The following is a 17,226-nucleotide window of genomic DNA, read 5'->3' as shown; positions in this document are numbered from 1 at the left end:
GCCTGCTCATCTCACGGGTCAGTGTGAGGTCAAACAAAACAGGAAACATGACAGTTGTGTGTGAGCCTGAGGGAGCTACACAGATGCTAGGATGCAGGTTCACTATTAATGAGAGCCACACACAAGCCATGAACTGGGGGAGAGAAAGAGTCTCTTTTCTGAAGGACCAGAAACCAAATCTCCCCAAAGAGCTCTTTCCTATGAACACACAACCCCGCTCTGAGATGTAGCGACCCCCTTAATCAGCAGGCACTGCAGGGCTTGGAAGCTTCTGCAGAGAGAACTTGCCCTCTTCCACTCTGTCCAGAATATAGGCGAGGCTCCTCCTGGCAATCTGGAATCTAAACCTTGCTTCTGATCTTACTTCTCCAACTGAATTCCCATACAAAACAATTGACTCTTCTTTCTGCCACGGCCCTCCTCAATGTTTTATTTCCTCAGAGTTGCACTGGTCACATTTTCCAAACCAAAGTCGGGATCTGTGAGATCTGACAAAGGAATTTCAGTTGATCTGTGAATTTAGGCCTTTGAAAGAAGCGACATAAAACGATGAAATCCTCCTTGGGGTCCACATTTAACCAACTGCCTGTATGGAAAAGAATCAGGCTGTCCGCAGAATATATTTGCAAAACTTGAGGGACAAGACTCCCCCCAGAGGGAAGAACTCAGGTTCCCTCAGGCTGTGAAGACTGCTGACTCACTCCCCGCACTGGGGAAGTCCCAAGCTTTTAGGCTGTTCCAGCCACTTAGAAATAAAGATAAGGGGCCAGGTCACTCCAGGCAGCAAAACTCCTCACCTTCTGGTTGAGGAACTGCCATCATCCAAGCCTGGGTATCATTCGGGAATTCTCTCCTCCTGTGGAGCCCAAATCAAGGGTCCTTACTTTTCTTTCTCCAAATGTTCCGATCACCTTCCTTCACTGGCTGCCCCCGTGTGAAGGGCCTGCTACATCCAGGCTGTGCTTGGGGAGCTCAGACCTTGAAGGGCAGCCGTTTTTGCATCTGAGTGATTTTTTAATTTCTTCAAAAGTACAGTGACATGGTGAACATACAAAGGGGAGACAAACCACGGCACGGCCATTTCCTGGCAGTGGAACTTGATAGTGTACCTTAATGCTCCTGAGCCTCCGTTCCATTACTGAGAGACGGGACGTAAGAACAGTGCCTGTGTCAAATGCTTGGCACGCAGGGCTTGGGACACAGCTCAGCCAATGCTGGAGGTTATCGTGATGGCTGCAACTAGCAGAGGTGTCTCCCTGGTCAGGTGTGCTCCTGCACATCACGGAACTTCTCCTTCCCCAAGATACTGCTCCTTCAAAATCTAAAGAGAATAATCTTCTGTCCCGCCCTCTCCATCCCAAAGCTTGCCCTTCTCTGGCTGTGTAACTCCTACCTAACCGAACTCACACACTCTCTTCCTGCTCACAGCCCTGCTTGCTCTGGAATCCAGATCACGGTAGGCATTAAATACACAACCTCTGCCTGGGAAGGTGTGGCTGAGCTTCGGGGCGGCTGGAGGAACCTGCCCTGCACCAGGGAGCAGGTAGAGGGATCCCATTAGGCTTTATTAGGAAAACCACTCTGCATGCACACACGGGATTCAGCGTACAGCTCATCAAGGCTGCTCATCATTTCTCTAAAGCAGCAGCTGCTTCAGGTCTCCAGGAACTGGGCCCTGATTACAGGCGAGGCCCTTTTAAAATGCCCACCCTGGGTGGAGGATTTTGCACTTAACACCCTTTGATACGCAACACTGGCAACACTGAAATCGTGTAGAAAGTGTACTTTCAAGCATTACTAACCACTTCTAAAATAGTCTTTGTTTTTTAGATCTTCCTTTCTTCACCCTCTGCTGTTTTTCTCTTAGCTTCTAGTGGAGCCAAAGGTAACAGAGGGACTGACTTGCTGGTTCTCCACCAATATAAACAACCACCGACTCCGGGAAATGTCTGGTTTACACATGATGCAGAGCCAGCAGGGGGCGTTCATCCCCCAGATTAGTCTTCCCTTAGCTCCTTGTAGATTATGGCTGGCTACAGGTACACACATCAGATACAAATGGACCCGAGAACCTTTGGTTACAGGTCTCAGGATATGGAATCGACCTGGATCTGAATCCCATTTCCAATGTCAGCTGGCTGCCTAATACTGGGCAGGCTATGTCATAGGGTTGCGTAAGACAGTGCTGGCTATCACCAGTACTACTGCTGGTAGGGGTGGCAGAATTGTGAAGAATCTTTAGTGGTAGCAGGTGACACGTGGTAAACCGAAGAGTGAATTTCCAGCATAGCTGGGACTAAAAGAGGTGGCTGACTAACTGAAATGGGGGAGAATTCACAAGATTACTCAAAACAAGCATTCTGGCAAGTCTCAAGCACCAGCCTCTCCAATTATGTAATATGTGCTTCATTTTGCAAACATAAGGTGCTGTTACAATGAACATGTAAAGGCCCTTGAGGTCCAAGGTCACACTGAAAAGACATGTAGCATGTGAATGGTTTCTTTGGCTCTCAGACTTCCAGCTATAGGAAAATTTAAAGCCATCGAAAAGAAACTCACCTGGTACATTTAAACCAATTTGGATATACTACCCTTAAAATTTAACATCAAACATTAAGCATGTTAATTTGATAAGGAAGCCAACAAAGTGACAAATAATTAAAGGTCCTAAACAAATTCAACTTGGGATTCTGCAAATCTTTGTCTACACACAGACATGTACACACATTTCCCCCTACGTCTTTGCAATGGCTTGGGTCCACTGGAATCATGGGTCTATGGGTAGTGCTGGCAAAAACCAAGCAAATAAATTAATGAGCTTGGTGCAGTGCGATTCTTTTTCATCCCTATCACAGCCCTATGAGGTAGGTAATTCTATTTCTTTCTATAGAAGAGGCTTGGAGAGATCGTTAGTCAATGGCTGTGGGCAGGTATGAACCCTTTTCTGCCTGTATTGTCGCCCAAGAGGAAATAAGGCACACTTGGGGAGCAACAAAGCCAAGAGGAGAATCTAGTTTGCCTGGTCCTCGGTCCAGGGTGGTCTCCCTTAAGTCCCTCCTACTCTGGAAATTCACTCTCTAGTTTACCACATCTGTCACCATTAAAGTCACGTGTTAGAGTCTAAGCTAAAGAGGCAAACCTGTTCATTCATCAGTGAAAGGTCAAATCTAGTTGAACCGTTCAGATTCTTTTTTTTTTTGAATTTTATTTATTTTTTTATACAGCAGGTTCTTATTAGTTATCCATCTTATACATATTAGTGTATATATGTCAATCAAAATCTCCCAATTCATCCTACCCACCCCCCTCGGTGTCCACACGTTTGTTCTCTACATCTGTGTCTCAATTTCTGCCCTGCCAACTGCGAACCGTTCAGAGTCTTAAGTGTAATCCTGAACATACATGAAACAAGTATCTCTGGACTCTATTCCAAGGACTTGGTGGGCCCTGCCTTTCTAAGCTAGTCACCAGCTTTCACCTCCTGCTTTATCTACAACAGAGTCATCGCCCCTCGAGTGCTCTTCTCCCTTACTCGTCCCTGCCCATATCGATGCTCTACCTCTTGGCATGAGGGCTGCTTCCTTGACGAAGCCTGCCCGGTTCCCTGTCCCTCATTCACAGCATCCAGTGTTCTCCCTCCCCAGCGGTCACCACACTTTGCAGTGGCCTCATGTGTGACTATCACCTCATGTGCCTCTCCCACTAGACGTCACCCCCACCCCCCACCCCCGCCAAGGGCAGAGTCAGTGGCTGGCTGTGCAGCACTGGGCCGGCCCCTCCTCGGTACAGCGCCCTGAACATGCAAGTGCTCATAAATGTTTATAGAATGGACTGAATGAATCTGCCGGTGATTCACAGTGTGAAGCCCAATTAACACCAACAACAGGAAAAAGAGGAACTGGTCATCCTGGGCCCTAACAGGTCCATAACTGAGGAGGACAGTTACAATATGAGGGGGCTGCCATAGGCTTTTTAAATTAAAAAAAAAAAAAATTGTTTCTTTTTTTGGTGATAAAACATTATATTGAGTCTTGTAACAAGGATAACAACTAACATCTTGGGACTTCTGCTTCCCAATGTCTTGGAGTTCTATTCCTTAAAAAAATGGTCAGAAGCAAAGAGAGAGATTTGCTGATACAGGAGATACACAGACTGAAAACACAATCCAAGAGACCTTCACAATTGGTGGTGGTTCACAGTAGTGAAGAGAGTACACGGAAACGGAAGATCTGAACTCCTGGTCCTCCTGCTTATTGGCTAAATATCCTAAGTCATTTAATGTGCCTGGGCCTCAGTTTCTTCATCTGTACAATGGGGAAAAAAAGAATGCAGTTCACCAGCACGTTGAGGACAAAATGAAATAACCAATGACAATGTACTCTGCGAGCAATGAGGTGTCATACAAACACAAGTTACAGAAAGCAGAAGCACAATCTGGGCCAAAAGCCCAGTCTTCAGCCAAAGAACCATCTACACTTCTCAGACAGAAGAGGAAGAAAAGGAAGGTAATCTTTTTGATTGTTTATTTCAATGCTCCCGCAGACAGGGATTTAAGCTCTCACCATCACCCTTCTTGTAAAGCCACTCAGACACTAGAGAAGAGGATCCAGGTGGCCTTCTCTTCCCTGTTCTCAATAATCTCATTTTCCCTGACCTGCCTCAATGGGCCCAATGACCTACTCTACATCTCCTTCTTCATTTTTTCCTAATTTTGGAGCAGGCTCTAGTTTTCCACCAGCTCCCAGCATTCACAATTCATAGACAGAAATGTCAGGGGGCCACACGTGGGTTCCCGAGTCTCCACTCTGGTGACGGCTGGCGGAAACCCCTCTACCTGTGGGTTCTCCCCCATCCTACCATCAGAGGCTTTCCAGCGAGCCAAAGTACACATACTCCCAGGAGAGGTCACCTCCAGGTGTCTGTATCCAAGTTACTTACAACAGACGGTGAACTCATTCATGATGATTTTTCCTGGTAACAGAATGACAGCAAGGCGGCAAATACCCAGAGAGCGTGGCACCTGTGTGCTTTTGGTAGCCCCCGAGATCAGCAGGGTGGGGTGAGGTACAAATTATGGAAAGGAGTTGGTAAAGCTCCCAAAGACAAACTCATGATTTCTTTAGTTTTTGCCTTGGGCTCACCCACACACAGATGCAATGCTCATAATCACAGCCAAGGAGTGGGAGGGAAGAAAGGGTCTCAGGCTTGTCGGGTGGGAAAGAAGGGAGGCTCACATATGCAGGGGAAATGGTGGGCCTGGCTGAGAAACAGGGGGATGACGGGCACTAGATGGGGCAGGGAAATGGGAAGGAAGAGAAGCGACAAATAGAGTCCAGACGCCAATGTTCTTGGTATTTCTGGTATTATAATGCATCACATTCCACTTCAAATTACTTAAGTACTACTCTGTTACTTCTTGCTATCTTGAGAAGACACAGCTTTGAAAAGAAGTATAGAATAATGGCTAAATGTTTAGGCTTGAGTTTTAAAGACATGAGTTGGAATCTCTAATCCGTAACTCTGTGGCTCTAGGGAAATTATTTAACCTCTCTGTTTTCTCATGTACCACAGAGCACCTACCCTTATGGGGTTCTGTGAGGGTAAAATGTGATCCTATCTACAAGCTTTGCACAAAGCCCCAGCCACAGGGCAGGGCTCAGAACATGTGACATTTCACCATGTGCAAGAGCCTGTTAAGGTCCTTCGCTACAGCTCCAGCAATCCTTGGAGTTCGCAGCCCACAGCACCATAACCATTTAGCTCTAAAGTTCCACATATTTTGTCAACAGAAATACCTTTTCTCTTAATTGAAGGGCTGTTCCGCTATCCTCCACCAGGTCTGCTTCACACAGGTTACCTGTCAGGCCTGAGGGCAGGGAAAGAGGGGCAAACCCTGGGTTCAGGACACACCTCTCTGGGCACACTCACCGAGTCTGGGTCTCGTTGCTGTTCGAGGAAAGCTGAGAACTCCACCAGGCGGAGTTTGGTTGTGCCAATGGAGCGGCCCTGCCAGGCCGGGACCGAGGGAGCTGGGGCTGACGCAGGCTCAAACCCTGAAATACCGATCGATCGTCACCTTCAACCTGGCCGCTCCCCTCCCCTCGGGCCTCAGGCCAACCCCGGGGCAGGGCCCTACCAGGAGGAAAGGCCAACAGGCCCGTCCACCAGAGTCGGGGGTGGAGCTGAGCCAGGCAGTGGTGGGTTCCGGCGGAGGAGCCCAGAGGCAGGGCCAGCCGGAGAAGCGCAATGCACGTGGCGGCTCCTTCTAAAGCCAGCGCCAGCTCAGGTTAAGGGCTGTGGCGTGAGGACACCTAATCCTGGGCAAAGGGGCCTCGCTGGGGACCACGACAAGAGTGACAAAGAGTGGAAGCAGGTGCTGGCAAAGATCTCCTGTGAGACAGGAAAGACAGGCAACAAAGACCTCCTGTGCTCAACCATCTCCTTCCCTAAGACTGCAGTCACCAGCACTGTGGAATACTCTTGGAATGCTCCGTGGTGTTGGAGCAGAGGGTGACGAGCGAATGCACGGCAGCCTGGGGAGTCTCTAACGGAGAGAGTCCCACTGAGCCTCCGCACCTGTGTGCGGCAGGAGGCGGGCAGGCCGGCTGGGTCCCCGGTTTCTGGCTGGGCTTCCGTGTAAGCGCTCCTTTAAAAAAGCGTGCTCGGAATTGAAACGCACTTCTCTGAGAAAGGGTGAGTAAAACCCTATCTGCCCTCAAGACTGGGACTGCCCCACATGGCCTGTTTATGATGAGGGAGGAACCACAGCAACTTCCCCTTCCAAGGATGACCCAGGGTCCCGAGTGAAAGTGATCAGGCTTCCTGTTTCTTTAAAAGCCCATGAGAAGAGCTCTCTAGAGATGACCCAGGCGAATCAGGACCTGGGAGGGGACACCCCCCTGACCCTCCTGAGCTCCGGGCTAACCCTGCCTTAAGGAGGGTGCTGGCGACAAGGGGGCGTCCATGGCTCTGCAAGTGAGGGAGGGTGTGCAGCTGTGGAACAAAGCAAGAGGGTCCCGCAGAGACTCACCTGGAATGGGGGCTGTGACCGCTGGCTGGATAGGGTAGGCCTGCTGCACAAAGGGCTTGACGCTGGAGACAGAGGACGGAGAAGAGTCAGAAACCACGACTGCAGCAGCGGCTACTTCCCAGGCCTGGCCTTGGCCTCCCAGGGCTAGGGACCCACCTGGGGGCCTCGCCACCGTAAGGTTCCCTGTCTGCAGGTGGTAGCACAGCCCAGGCAGACCTCTGCCAAGACAGAGACCCTGGTATGCTGTCCATTTGAGACGGGCCAGCAGGCTGCTGGGGACCAAACCACCAAGCCTCATGCCAGTTCTGGGGGACGAGCTGGACAGACGTCAGCCTGCCTTGCACATGCTGTGATATCTACCTCTGAACCTCTCCTCTGATCCCTGCAGAGACCGAGGTCAGTGGTCACCATCTCCAGGCAAGGATTGGGACGCTTCAGGCTCTCCTTCTCTGGGCCAAATAGCTCTAGTTCTTTTGAGAATACATGGGCAGGAGTTCCTTTCTGCTTTTATCCCTAGACTGCCCTTATCTTCCAGCTTACTGAGCTTGCTTCCCTCGCCCTCAAAGCATCAGTAGGACTTTCTATTAGCTGCTCCCACTACAGGGAAAGCCGGAATAAAATGGGCTATAGGATCACCTCCACTGCCCTCTCTCAAGCAAGCACTTTCAGGAGGACCCCAGGCTCTGCCCCTCAAAGCCATGAAGGGATGGAGCCCCTCCTTCTGTTGCCAGCTGCACGACCACTAATACTTAAGGTGGGAGTGAGGTGTTTACATGTCTACCGGATCTGAGCAGTCTCTTTCCTGCTATTGGCCTCAGTAGATAACAATAGGGGATGACTTTGGTGATCTCAGGTTAATTCTCCCTTCTCCTCCAAGCCTCCAGGCAGTCTGGTGCCAGGAAACCTCTACCTGGGGTGGGCTGTGACCAGCCCCTAGTTGTCACTGCTGGCCCCTCCTCAAACTTACTCTTGTGAGGATCCAGGCTGTCCTGTTTGTATCATTCCCGGCCAGAACTGGAAGGCAAAATGCAAAAAGCTTCAGGGTTATGAGTTCACCTCAAAGCACTGCTCAGGATGTCTGTGCACTGTAATCTTTGCTAAAGACAGTGGGTTCAGATCATCCACCAGCTGCAAAGTGACCTTCCCTAAATGCAGATATGGTTGCTGCCCTGCAGAAGACTGCAACCTACAGCTCCCTCTGGCTTTTCTTCCAGAAAATCTCCTGGACGGCAGGGACTAGGCAGCAGCTCTTCAGCGTTCACCTGACACCCAGCTGAAATCTGGGTGCACTGCAGAGGGTTCAAAAATATCTCATCTGACCGCTTTACCCATGTGCCTACCCACCCTTCTCCTCCTCCCTCCATTCTGAAATGTTTCCTGTGTAACACGTGCCTCCACAGCTCCCAGCACCGGGGAGAGGACACAGCTCAGAACGAGAGGCCAGGAGCTCGGAGCAGCAGCAGAGACGCCTCCTTTGCTGTGAGCTTTCCTGAGCTTTCTGGTGCCCGCTGACTGGAGGCCTGCTGGAAAGGCAGTAGGATGTCAAGGGAGTCAGAGAGCCCTGGGTATGAGTCCTGACATCGCTAACCATGTGATTACGATCAAGTTACCCAAACTCTTGTTTTGTTACTAATTAACTCCAGTTTTCTCATCTGTAAAATGGCAATAACAGTAAGAGGCATTTAAGATTATTTTGAGGATTAAATGAGATCATAACATTAAGCTTCTCAGCCCTTGGCAGGTGCAAAATGAAAATGATAATAGAATACTTCTGTCCCTTTAGGAGTTAGTTGCCATAAAGCGACCCTGAGGACACAGGAACAGAGACCAAGGGCCAGGATTAAAATGATAGAGCTGAAGAGGCAGATAACAACCTGGAAGGGCACCAAAAAAGTGATACTTAATTCCATGTCTTCAGGGATTAAGCTCCTTCCCTCTCTTTCTCCCTCTCTTACTCTCCCCCTCTCCCTCGCTCCATGCTTTCTTTCACCATTTTGCACTCAGCAACAGGGCGCCACAAAATGGTCCTTACCCTCTCTTACACCTGACCCAATTAACAAGAAGCGCCAGGTGGATGGCTCTGTGCTTGGCCACGTGGACCCCATGCGCTCAGGATCCACCTCATAACTTACCCCCGGCGCCCCTGGGAAGGTGGGGCGTGGGATCCCTGGCAGCCCCAGCTTGTTGTGAATGGCAGTGGCTGATACGATCTGGGCTGACGACATGGCGGCCATGTGCTGCAGGGCCTTATCCTTTGCAGTCTGATCCTTGAAGGTGACAGTGACACACAGAATTAATACACAACACATGGCTACCGGGCAGCTTAAACAGGCACAGCCACGAGCACAGGGACTAAAATACAGTGCCACAAAAAAGGCCAAAAAAGCAAACATGCACAGATAAATAAACACAGCCAGAAGGCTAAAAACACACTCAACCTACTGTAACTCTGAACATTTACTGAGAACACCCGGTAGCAAGGTTTAAAAAGAAAAAAAATTTTAATCCATTTTCCAACAGAATGGGAAGCCTCTGAGAAGAGTGGACAACGTATTTATTTTTCCAGCTTCCAAAGGGAGATGTCTCCAATTACTTAACAGACTCAAGGAGAGGGGAAAAAAGGCCCTGCTTTCAGGCACACAGATGGGGAGGAGGGTGAGAGAAGAGGCGTGGTTGTGGATCTGGGGTAGGACCATCGCAGAGTGCTGGGAGGCCCGTCTGTGTGCTCGGCCTGGGAGCCCTGGCAGACACCTGGTGGGGAGGCTCAGAAGCAGCGGGGCGGCGGGGCGATGAGGCAGGGCGATGACGGGGCCAAGCAGCATGCTGGCGGGGGGCATGCTTTCTCAGGTATCCCCGCCTGGGTCAAAGGCTAGACGGGTTCTTTCTATACCCAAGGACACAGGGGATGCTACCAGGTAAGTGGTTTCCCCTTTTCCTAAAAGGGTCTTTTCTAAAAAAGCCAAGGCTGAGAACACACAGCTAGCCAAAAAGTCTGCCAAGCACAGCTAAAGTACAGAATACTCGATTTGGTGAAAATACTTACCATGCTTGTTACCTGGATACAACAATAAACAATTTGTTAAAAGGATTGCGTTACAAAGGCAGGGTTATTTTTCTTCTTAGTTAAAAAATATATACGTATACAAACACATGACACTTGGGTACAATAAAACGCGTAGGAGCGTGGGTTTTTTTTTTTTTTCACATTTTAGGAGAAATGTGTGACCCAGGTAACTATCTAAAGGGCAATTATCAACAACCGCAACTCCCAACTCCTCTGAGCTGGTTCTGAGGCTTCCCCAGTACAGATGGAGAAATGGTCAGGCCCCTGGTGTGGGACAGGCCCTGATGGTGGGGGCAGGGCTTCACACTCAGTAAACATGTCAAGGGTCCTGGCTGCTTGCACAAGGTCTATGCAAGCTATCCCAGGCCCAGACTCCATCAAAACAGGAACAAAATGGTGACATCAGAGTAAAAAGAGCACTCTCCTCAGCTGTCATTCAGAGTTCAGACAGAGAGTGAAGGTCAAGGGAAGCTTCAGGCTAAGACACTGAGTACCAGCTGAGAGGTGGCTTCAATGTTTACAGATTTACCCAAAGGTGATGAATAAACATGCTGAGGCGCCAAAGGCAAGGCCAAAAGGGGGGGGGGGGAAATCAAAGCCTACAAGACAAGTACTAGAGGGTTCTAAGGAAGATCAATCAGGTGCTCCCAAGGTAGGGACGCCACTTTGCCCCATAACTGCCAGGAGCACCGTGTGAATTTTCAAAACGCTTAAATTAACCCTTGAAAAGGAGCCTAACGTTTGCATAAAATTTTATATTTCATACACTTCTCTGGCTCTCAACTGAAAAAACGAGCCTCATCTAACAGCTATTCGGGGATACACATGGTCATAATGAGTATCTGTAAGGGCACTGCTGCAGCTGAATGACACCAGGAGGGCTCTGGAGGCCTGCAGGATTATTGGTCCCCAGAGACTGAAGTGATGCCTTTGCTGCCTCTGGTCAGATGGCATTCTTCGAGTTGAAGTTCCATTTGCTAATCTGCTGAACGTTCTATCCTGAAGCCAGCTTTCTCAGGTCACCTTTTTTTAAAGGCCTGAAACATTTCAGACACTGAGATCCCAGGAAAAAAGGCAAATATTGAAGTCAGTGGAATTTTATGATAAACTGACCGTGTGTGTGCAAATGCCCTACAGCCAAACTGGGCCTGACACGTACAAACCTCAGTGCGCGTCAGTCTACCCTTAGCTGGTCCTGCAGTTCCACCTGCCACCTGCCCCGCCATCCCCTCAGAGGGTAACCCTGGTATCAGGAACAGGAAACCTGGCTCAGTCACACTTCCTTCCTTCTCTGTCAAGAGCACCTTGACATCAACACAAGCTCATGGGTTTCTCTTTGGACCAGTCCCTTTGGACCCCAGCCCCCAAGTCATGTAACCCTTAATAAAATGATTATCAGTACCCTCAAGGAAACCGAAGGAATGGCATAGGTATAACCACAGGTGCCTTCCCCAGCGAGCTACAAGCCTTACAACCTGTCCAGGGCCCAGGCGGGGGGAGCTGAGAAAATGGCAGCCCAGGCTGCTTGTCTGCCTGGCCGATGCAGACTGTGCAGAATAACTACAAAAGAGCTGTGGGCTTGGCTCTATTCCAAGAGTACGTCATGGGGCCTCTCTCGGACCTGAGACTTCTGTGTTTATGAAATGCTGATGACAGGGGCGGTTCTGCTTGCCCAAATACAAAGTGCGTCTGTGCACACTTGGGTGCAGTGACCAGGAATCGTTAAGTCCAGGTCCACATGGAAATAAGTACCTACATCTCCACAACCCACTCTTACTCTATTAGAGTTGCTTGAGATGTTTCCCTTTGCTAGGCTGATTGAAAAGTTCTTCAAAACGTTCACGAAAGTTTGATACTTTCCTTTTCTAACAGGGTAATCAGTCAATGAGGAAAGGAGAAAAGTCACCACCTTTGCCATTTATGTCACGTAGCTCCAGACACTTCAGAATACGGTCTTTTTCTTTTGTTAAATAAAGTCAGGTTTGACTCTCTTATTACCCAGCATTCCACCAGGTACCCAAATGAAAACAGAAGTTCAGAAGCAGAAGAGCAAGTCAACTGCTGCGAGCACACCAACTTGCTCTATGCCAGTAAAAGGCGTACGTGCTGGGGAGTCTGGAGACCTGGTTCCAAACCTGCCCTCCACCTGACATTAATGGGCTGTATTACCTTGGGCAAATCACCTAACACTCTAATTTTCTTCAACTACAAAGGAAAGAGTTGTACTTTATTTTCTAAAGGTCTTCTGATTCTAAAAGTATTCATAGCTGTGAGTTTGACATCCATTATAAGCAAATACATCTTAATACATATAGCTGAAAAACCACTAGTGAAAAGACAGCAGGATGTTAAAATTTGGGCAGTTCTTGGCCACCTGTCCTAATAGAGAGAAAGCCAAGTGCAGAGAGGAAATTTTATCTCAAGTAGAGGTTCTTTCTGCACTTGACCTACCTATTTGAGAATAGGCAATTTCCTACAAATGGACTAAAATGTCTACACCAGTTATTTCTTACTTTTTTTAGTGGTGACATTCTAAGTACTCACTTAATTTTATAACATCTCCCCTCTACCTATGATATACGATGGAAAATTAAAAATTTGTTTAAAATCTAAAGTAACCCTGCAGATAATAAGCACCACCAGGGAGATCTCGAAATCAGAACTGAGAGACTGGCTATAGGCCTACTTATCCTGAAATGGGAGTACACCTAGCTGAGAGATTTCAATTGAAGGATGTCTAAATTGTCATTTTCAGCCTAGAGATACATGCCTGGCTTTGAAGAAATTATAACTCTCAGTGTCAGACCTGACTAAATGGCATCTCTGTGTCATTCTAGTCTAATATCCTGGACTTTTAAACGTTCCACTCTATCATCACCACCTACCCCCAGAATAAAGGGGGGTGTGGGTGGGGGTGTCGCTAATCCATCCAAACAACAGTAGCTTAAGTAAAATCAAAAATATATGCTACATTTGTACACCACATTAATTTTATTCTAAGATGTTTTCACACTAACATTTCTGAGATGTGGAAGAGATTTACAAAGGATGAGCACATTGTTTTATCTTGAAAAACTGTTATTAAGTCAATACTGAGTTATCGTCTATGATGTCTTAGATTACAGAAAATACTGAGTGTATGCATGTGTACATACGAGTATGCACGAGGAAAAATGTGTCCTAGGAAAAAGCGTGGACAACTTCATATTCACTCCTTTTTACTGACTTTAAGCCCTTCTATTCCTAAGATTATAAAGAATGAGGCCATAAAAAGCCAAAGTGGGGAAAGAAAAGGCATATCTCCTTTATCCAACCAAACCCAAACTCAAACCCACAACCTGGAATGTGGAAAATATTTATGGAGCAGGAAACATGGGTCTAAGACTGTTGATGGAGTGCTAAGAACAAACAGCCCATGTGACCTGAGACTGAGGGCAGACGAAGCACTCCAAGGCAGGGTGCACGTCTCAGTACCCACTCGACTCTCTTCCTGCCCCATTCCTGGCATACCGCGCTGTCAACGGCCTCACTACCTCTGCCACGCGGGGTCCAGCAGGCCATGGCAGACATAAACTTCTCAGCCTGAAGCCTTTCAAACTGTTATTGTTACTAAGTAAACAGGCTTTCATATTTCATGAAGCAGAGCAAGGCTGCCACTACAACTCTGGGATCAGCTGACTACCTTCTTCTTGCTGCTGAAATGTACACAATGTTTGGAAAATGTCTTCAGGTGATATCCATGACAGGAAGGCAGCCTATCACAGATGCACATGGCTGGAGTGGTGCGCTCTTCAAACTCAGGGAGATTTTATGAATCAGTCTCTGGAAAGTAGGGGACCCTTGTTCCCCCCTCTGTTTTCTCAGCTTTTAAATATTCTGGGGAATCAATTATCTCATAATTTTTAGGCATTAATCATAAACACATTTTAAAGATAATATAAAATGGCGCATGCTCGCATGTACTATATTATAGTGGCTACATATGAAATCTGAATGAACAGCATACTAAATCAATATACTCCTGCTTATTCAGGGGCCATCATTTCAGAATTTAAAGACTCCAATCTAATTTCTTCATATGGAAGCCCACCAATACATCAGGAAAAATATGTACAGTCAAAAATAAAAAAGACCATGGATACAAAAACTTCGGATAGCTATTAAGTGTTCTTCTCCAAATATACTTCTCTCAGCAATATAAAAATATAGCACATGAGAGGAAAGATAGCAATTTGCTTGCAAAATCACTTTTTCAGAAAAAGACAAAACAATACTTTCCTAAGAAGTAATTTTGCAGATGTTGTTTCTAATCTTGCACTATGTGGATTCACATGACCTCTGCAATTATTAGCAGTAGCCCTTAAGCAGATAAACATCATAAGAGTCTATGATGGCTTGGAGAAAGGATGGAGGGCACTTGAATTTTTCTAGCCATGATCTCTAATTTGCTTATTATTAGAGAAAGCAGGAGTAAATACAAAAGGGCCTATTTCAGGCGGGCAATGGCTAATGCCAAGGAGAGAAGGCCCATTCATGCTTCTCCTGACTTGACATGTAATGAGTAGCAATTAATTCATCTTATTATATTTCCAAATGCCAAAAACTCCATTCACATCAAAGAAAAATTTTTCAAGGCTTTTACCATTGTCCATTTTTAAATGTACTGTTCTATATTTAGTAGTTTATAATTGTCAATAGTGTTTCCTTTAATTCTCATCTGGGGCTCAGCATCATAAAGGACTGCAGACAAGGATCTGTGATTTGTAGGTGTGCCTGATGACTCTCTACCAGGAAGCCTGGGACTTAGGTCTGCTAATGCCAGGTCTGGGTGTTGGGGAGAAGGCACCCACTAACTTTAGCCCCTTTCTCCGTGAGGGACAGTAAGAGGCAGGAGGCAAATCTCCCTTGAAAAGCCGGAAAGTACCAGCTCCCACCACTCATCTTCTCTGTTTCATTCGAACAGGCAGACACAATGAAAACAGGGCTCAGTTGAGGGAGACGATGCAAAAGCATCTCGAGTTAGGGCAATGAGCCCTCATCCTCTACCAGCGAGCACTCTGTAAGGAGGCAGCATGACAACACAGCTTGCTTGGGCTGTGGTGCCAGATAGCCCTGGGATCCAGTTCAGACTGGTGACCCTGGGTGAGCCCCTTAGCCACTGCAAGCCTCTGCATCCTCACTTGCAAAGTGACGACAACACTCACCTTCAAGAGTGCTTTGAGAACCACATCAACCACTCTGAGCACACAGTGCCCACAGCCTCGCCATTCTGTGGACGTGCCATCTATGGGGCCCACATGACCGACCATCCAGGCTCAAGTCACTGGAGAGCTGAAATGCTTAGGAGCCCTGGTCCTGAGTACATACCTCTGGGCTCAATGTGATTGAGCACTGTTTATATTGGAGGCCAGTTAACAATGGGATTTCCCTAGGAAGGGATAAAAATGTAGAATGAGGCTGTTTCTGTTGTCCTTAAAGAGAAAATCCAGACCTGGCTCAGCTGACATAGAAAGGTAAATGTATTCAGTCTCCTAGTTTACACTGTAAGTTCTGTATCATCACACCGTTGATGAGAGGTTCTAATTCCACCACATCCAAGCACAAGAACTTAACTGCCTCCAGTTTTGGTTTTAACCCAGCTAAATTTAAAAAAAGGTAATGAAAATATTGCTGAGGAGAAAGAGTACATGTCATGAATGCAAAAGAACTCCTTGAAGTTTGGGAGATGCCAGGAAAGGCGGTGTATCATTTCCCAAATCCTGCAGCAAGGCCAAGTGCCTTGGTGCTGGCGTTGAGACAAAGGAGGTGGTTGTTTCGGGCTTCTTTTGCCTTGTGTACTGTTAACAGTCAACGCCTGAACGAGCAAAGTAGCTCAGAAGGCCATGGGGAGCACCACTGGATGAAGTGCAGCGTGTCTTCCCCGTGGACAGGCCCATTCCTGGATAGAATCAGTGGTGACACAGCCAGGATTCAGCAGTGTAGATGCAGCAAAGCCACAGCAAAGTTCTTGAACTCCTCAAGAGAATTAAATCAACAATTTGAACTTTAAGCTCTCTGCTTACTGGAAGGAATGGCAGGTTGGAAAGAATGGCCTGCTCAGAAATCAAATCACAAAGGCCACCAGGGCGAGAACGAAGAAAATGGCCCCGGGGAGCACATGGAGCTCGTAAATTAGTCACCAACGACTGGACACAATCAGAGAAGCTCAGGCTTTTTTCTGCTCTACTGGGATGATGCAATGTCAGCAAGTACAGGCTTTTCTTCAATACAATCCAGAGCTTGACATGAATATGTCTATTGCCTAAGATGTATTCCTGCTTAGGTTAGGGCAGAACAAAGACTTCCTTTACTCTTAGCACTGTCTGGACTCATGCACTCACCAAAACACACCCCAAACCAGAAGCGGCCTGGTCCACCTTCAGGGGAAGATGAGGACAGTCCACAACGATGAGGACAGTCCACAGTGTGGTGGTGGCCTGCAGAGCTTGGCTGTGGCTCTCACAAGCCTCTGAAGCCAGCAAATAAAGGACCACCTTTTTGCTGCTATCAGGGAAAGGAGGCCTCTGGGCGGGGACTGGACAACCTCCCAGGACAAACGAACATACAGAGACTCAGAGCAGGAAACTCTAAGTAGGAACTCTGAGTAGGAAAGAAGAGACTGTTTATAGCGCACAGAGAACATTTCTGCAGTCTTTCTACATGCTGGGATAATAAATCCATGGAGCTTAAAAAAAAAAAGCAAAAACAGTTAAAGACCTTTTGATGAATTAATGGTGAGTGAAATAATTCAAAGTACAGAATCATGTCTAAAGTTGCAGGCCAGGCCTCAGTCTGTACCACGCAAAGTCTTCTCAGACAGGCTGCTGCCTCTCACTGCTCAATTGCAGATTCCAATGAGGGGATAAACTAAGGAACAGGGGGAGATGGAAGATAACACATGAAACCGGCATGGGCAACACTGCTGTAGACCCAGCTGGTGACACAAGGTCCGAGGGAGATTTCTGAGTCAGCATCTGTGGACTTCCTCAATGCATGTTCCATAGCCCTATAAGCCACCTGCATGCTGTAACTGCACGGATCCATCTTCTACTTTCTAACTAGAACCAGGCACCTGAAGAGTGGTGGGCCAAAA

The 17,226-nt window shown here is 47.5% G+C and overlaps 1 protein-coding gene across 1 annotated transcript in view; it reads right to left on the bottom strand.

The window, feature by feature from the left end:
- The window catches only part of TEAD1 (TEA domain transcription factor 1), a gene marked incomplete at its 5' end in the record, with an annotated part of 260,557 nt that overhangs the window by 48,784 nt on the left and 194,547 nt on the right, over positions 1 to 17,226 (bottom strand). The window contains 5 exons of the mRNA XM_082660096.1: positions 5,929 to 6,053; positions 7,031 to 7,092; positions 7,998 to 8,044; positions 9,163 to 9,297; positions 10,074 to 10,085. Of these exons, the coding sequence (XP_082516222.1) occupies positions 5,929 to 6,053; positions 7,031 to 7,092; positions 7,998 to 8,044; positions 9,163 to 9,297; positions 10,074 to 10,085 (381 nt within the window). The remainder of the gene's footprint in view (positions 1 to 5,928; positions 6,054 to 7,030; positions 7,093 to 7,997; positions 8,045 to 9,162; positions 9,298 to 10,073; positions 10,086 to 17,226) is intronic.

The sequence above is a fragment of the Grampus griseus genome (assembly GCF_964374135.1).
Source record: "Grampus griseus genome assembly, chromosome: 8".
Taxonomy (NCBI): domain Eukaryota; kingdom Metazoa; phylum Chordata; class Mammalia; order Artiodactyla; family Delphinidae; genus Grampus; species Grampus griseus.
This window is presented reverse-complemented; position numbering and strand designations above follow the sequence as displayed.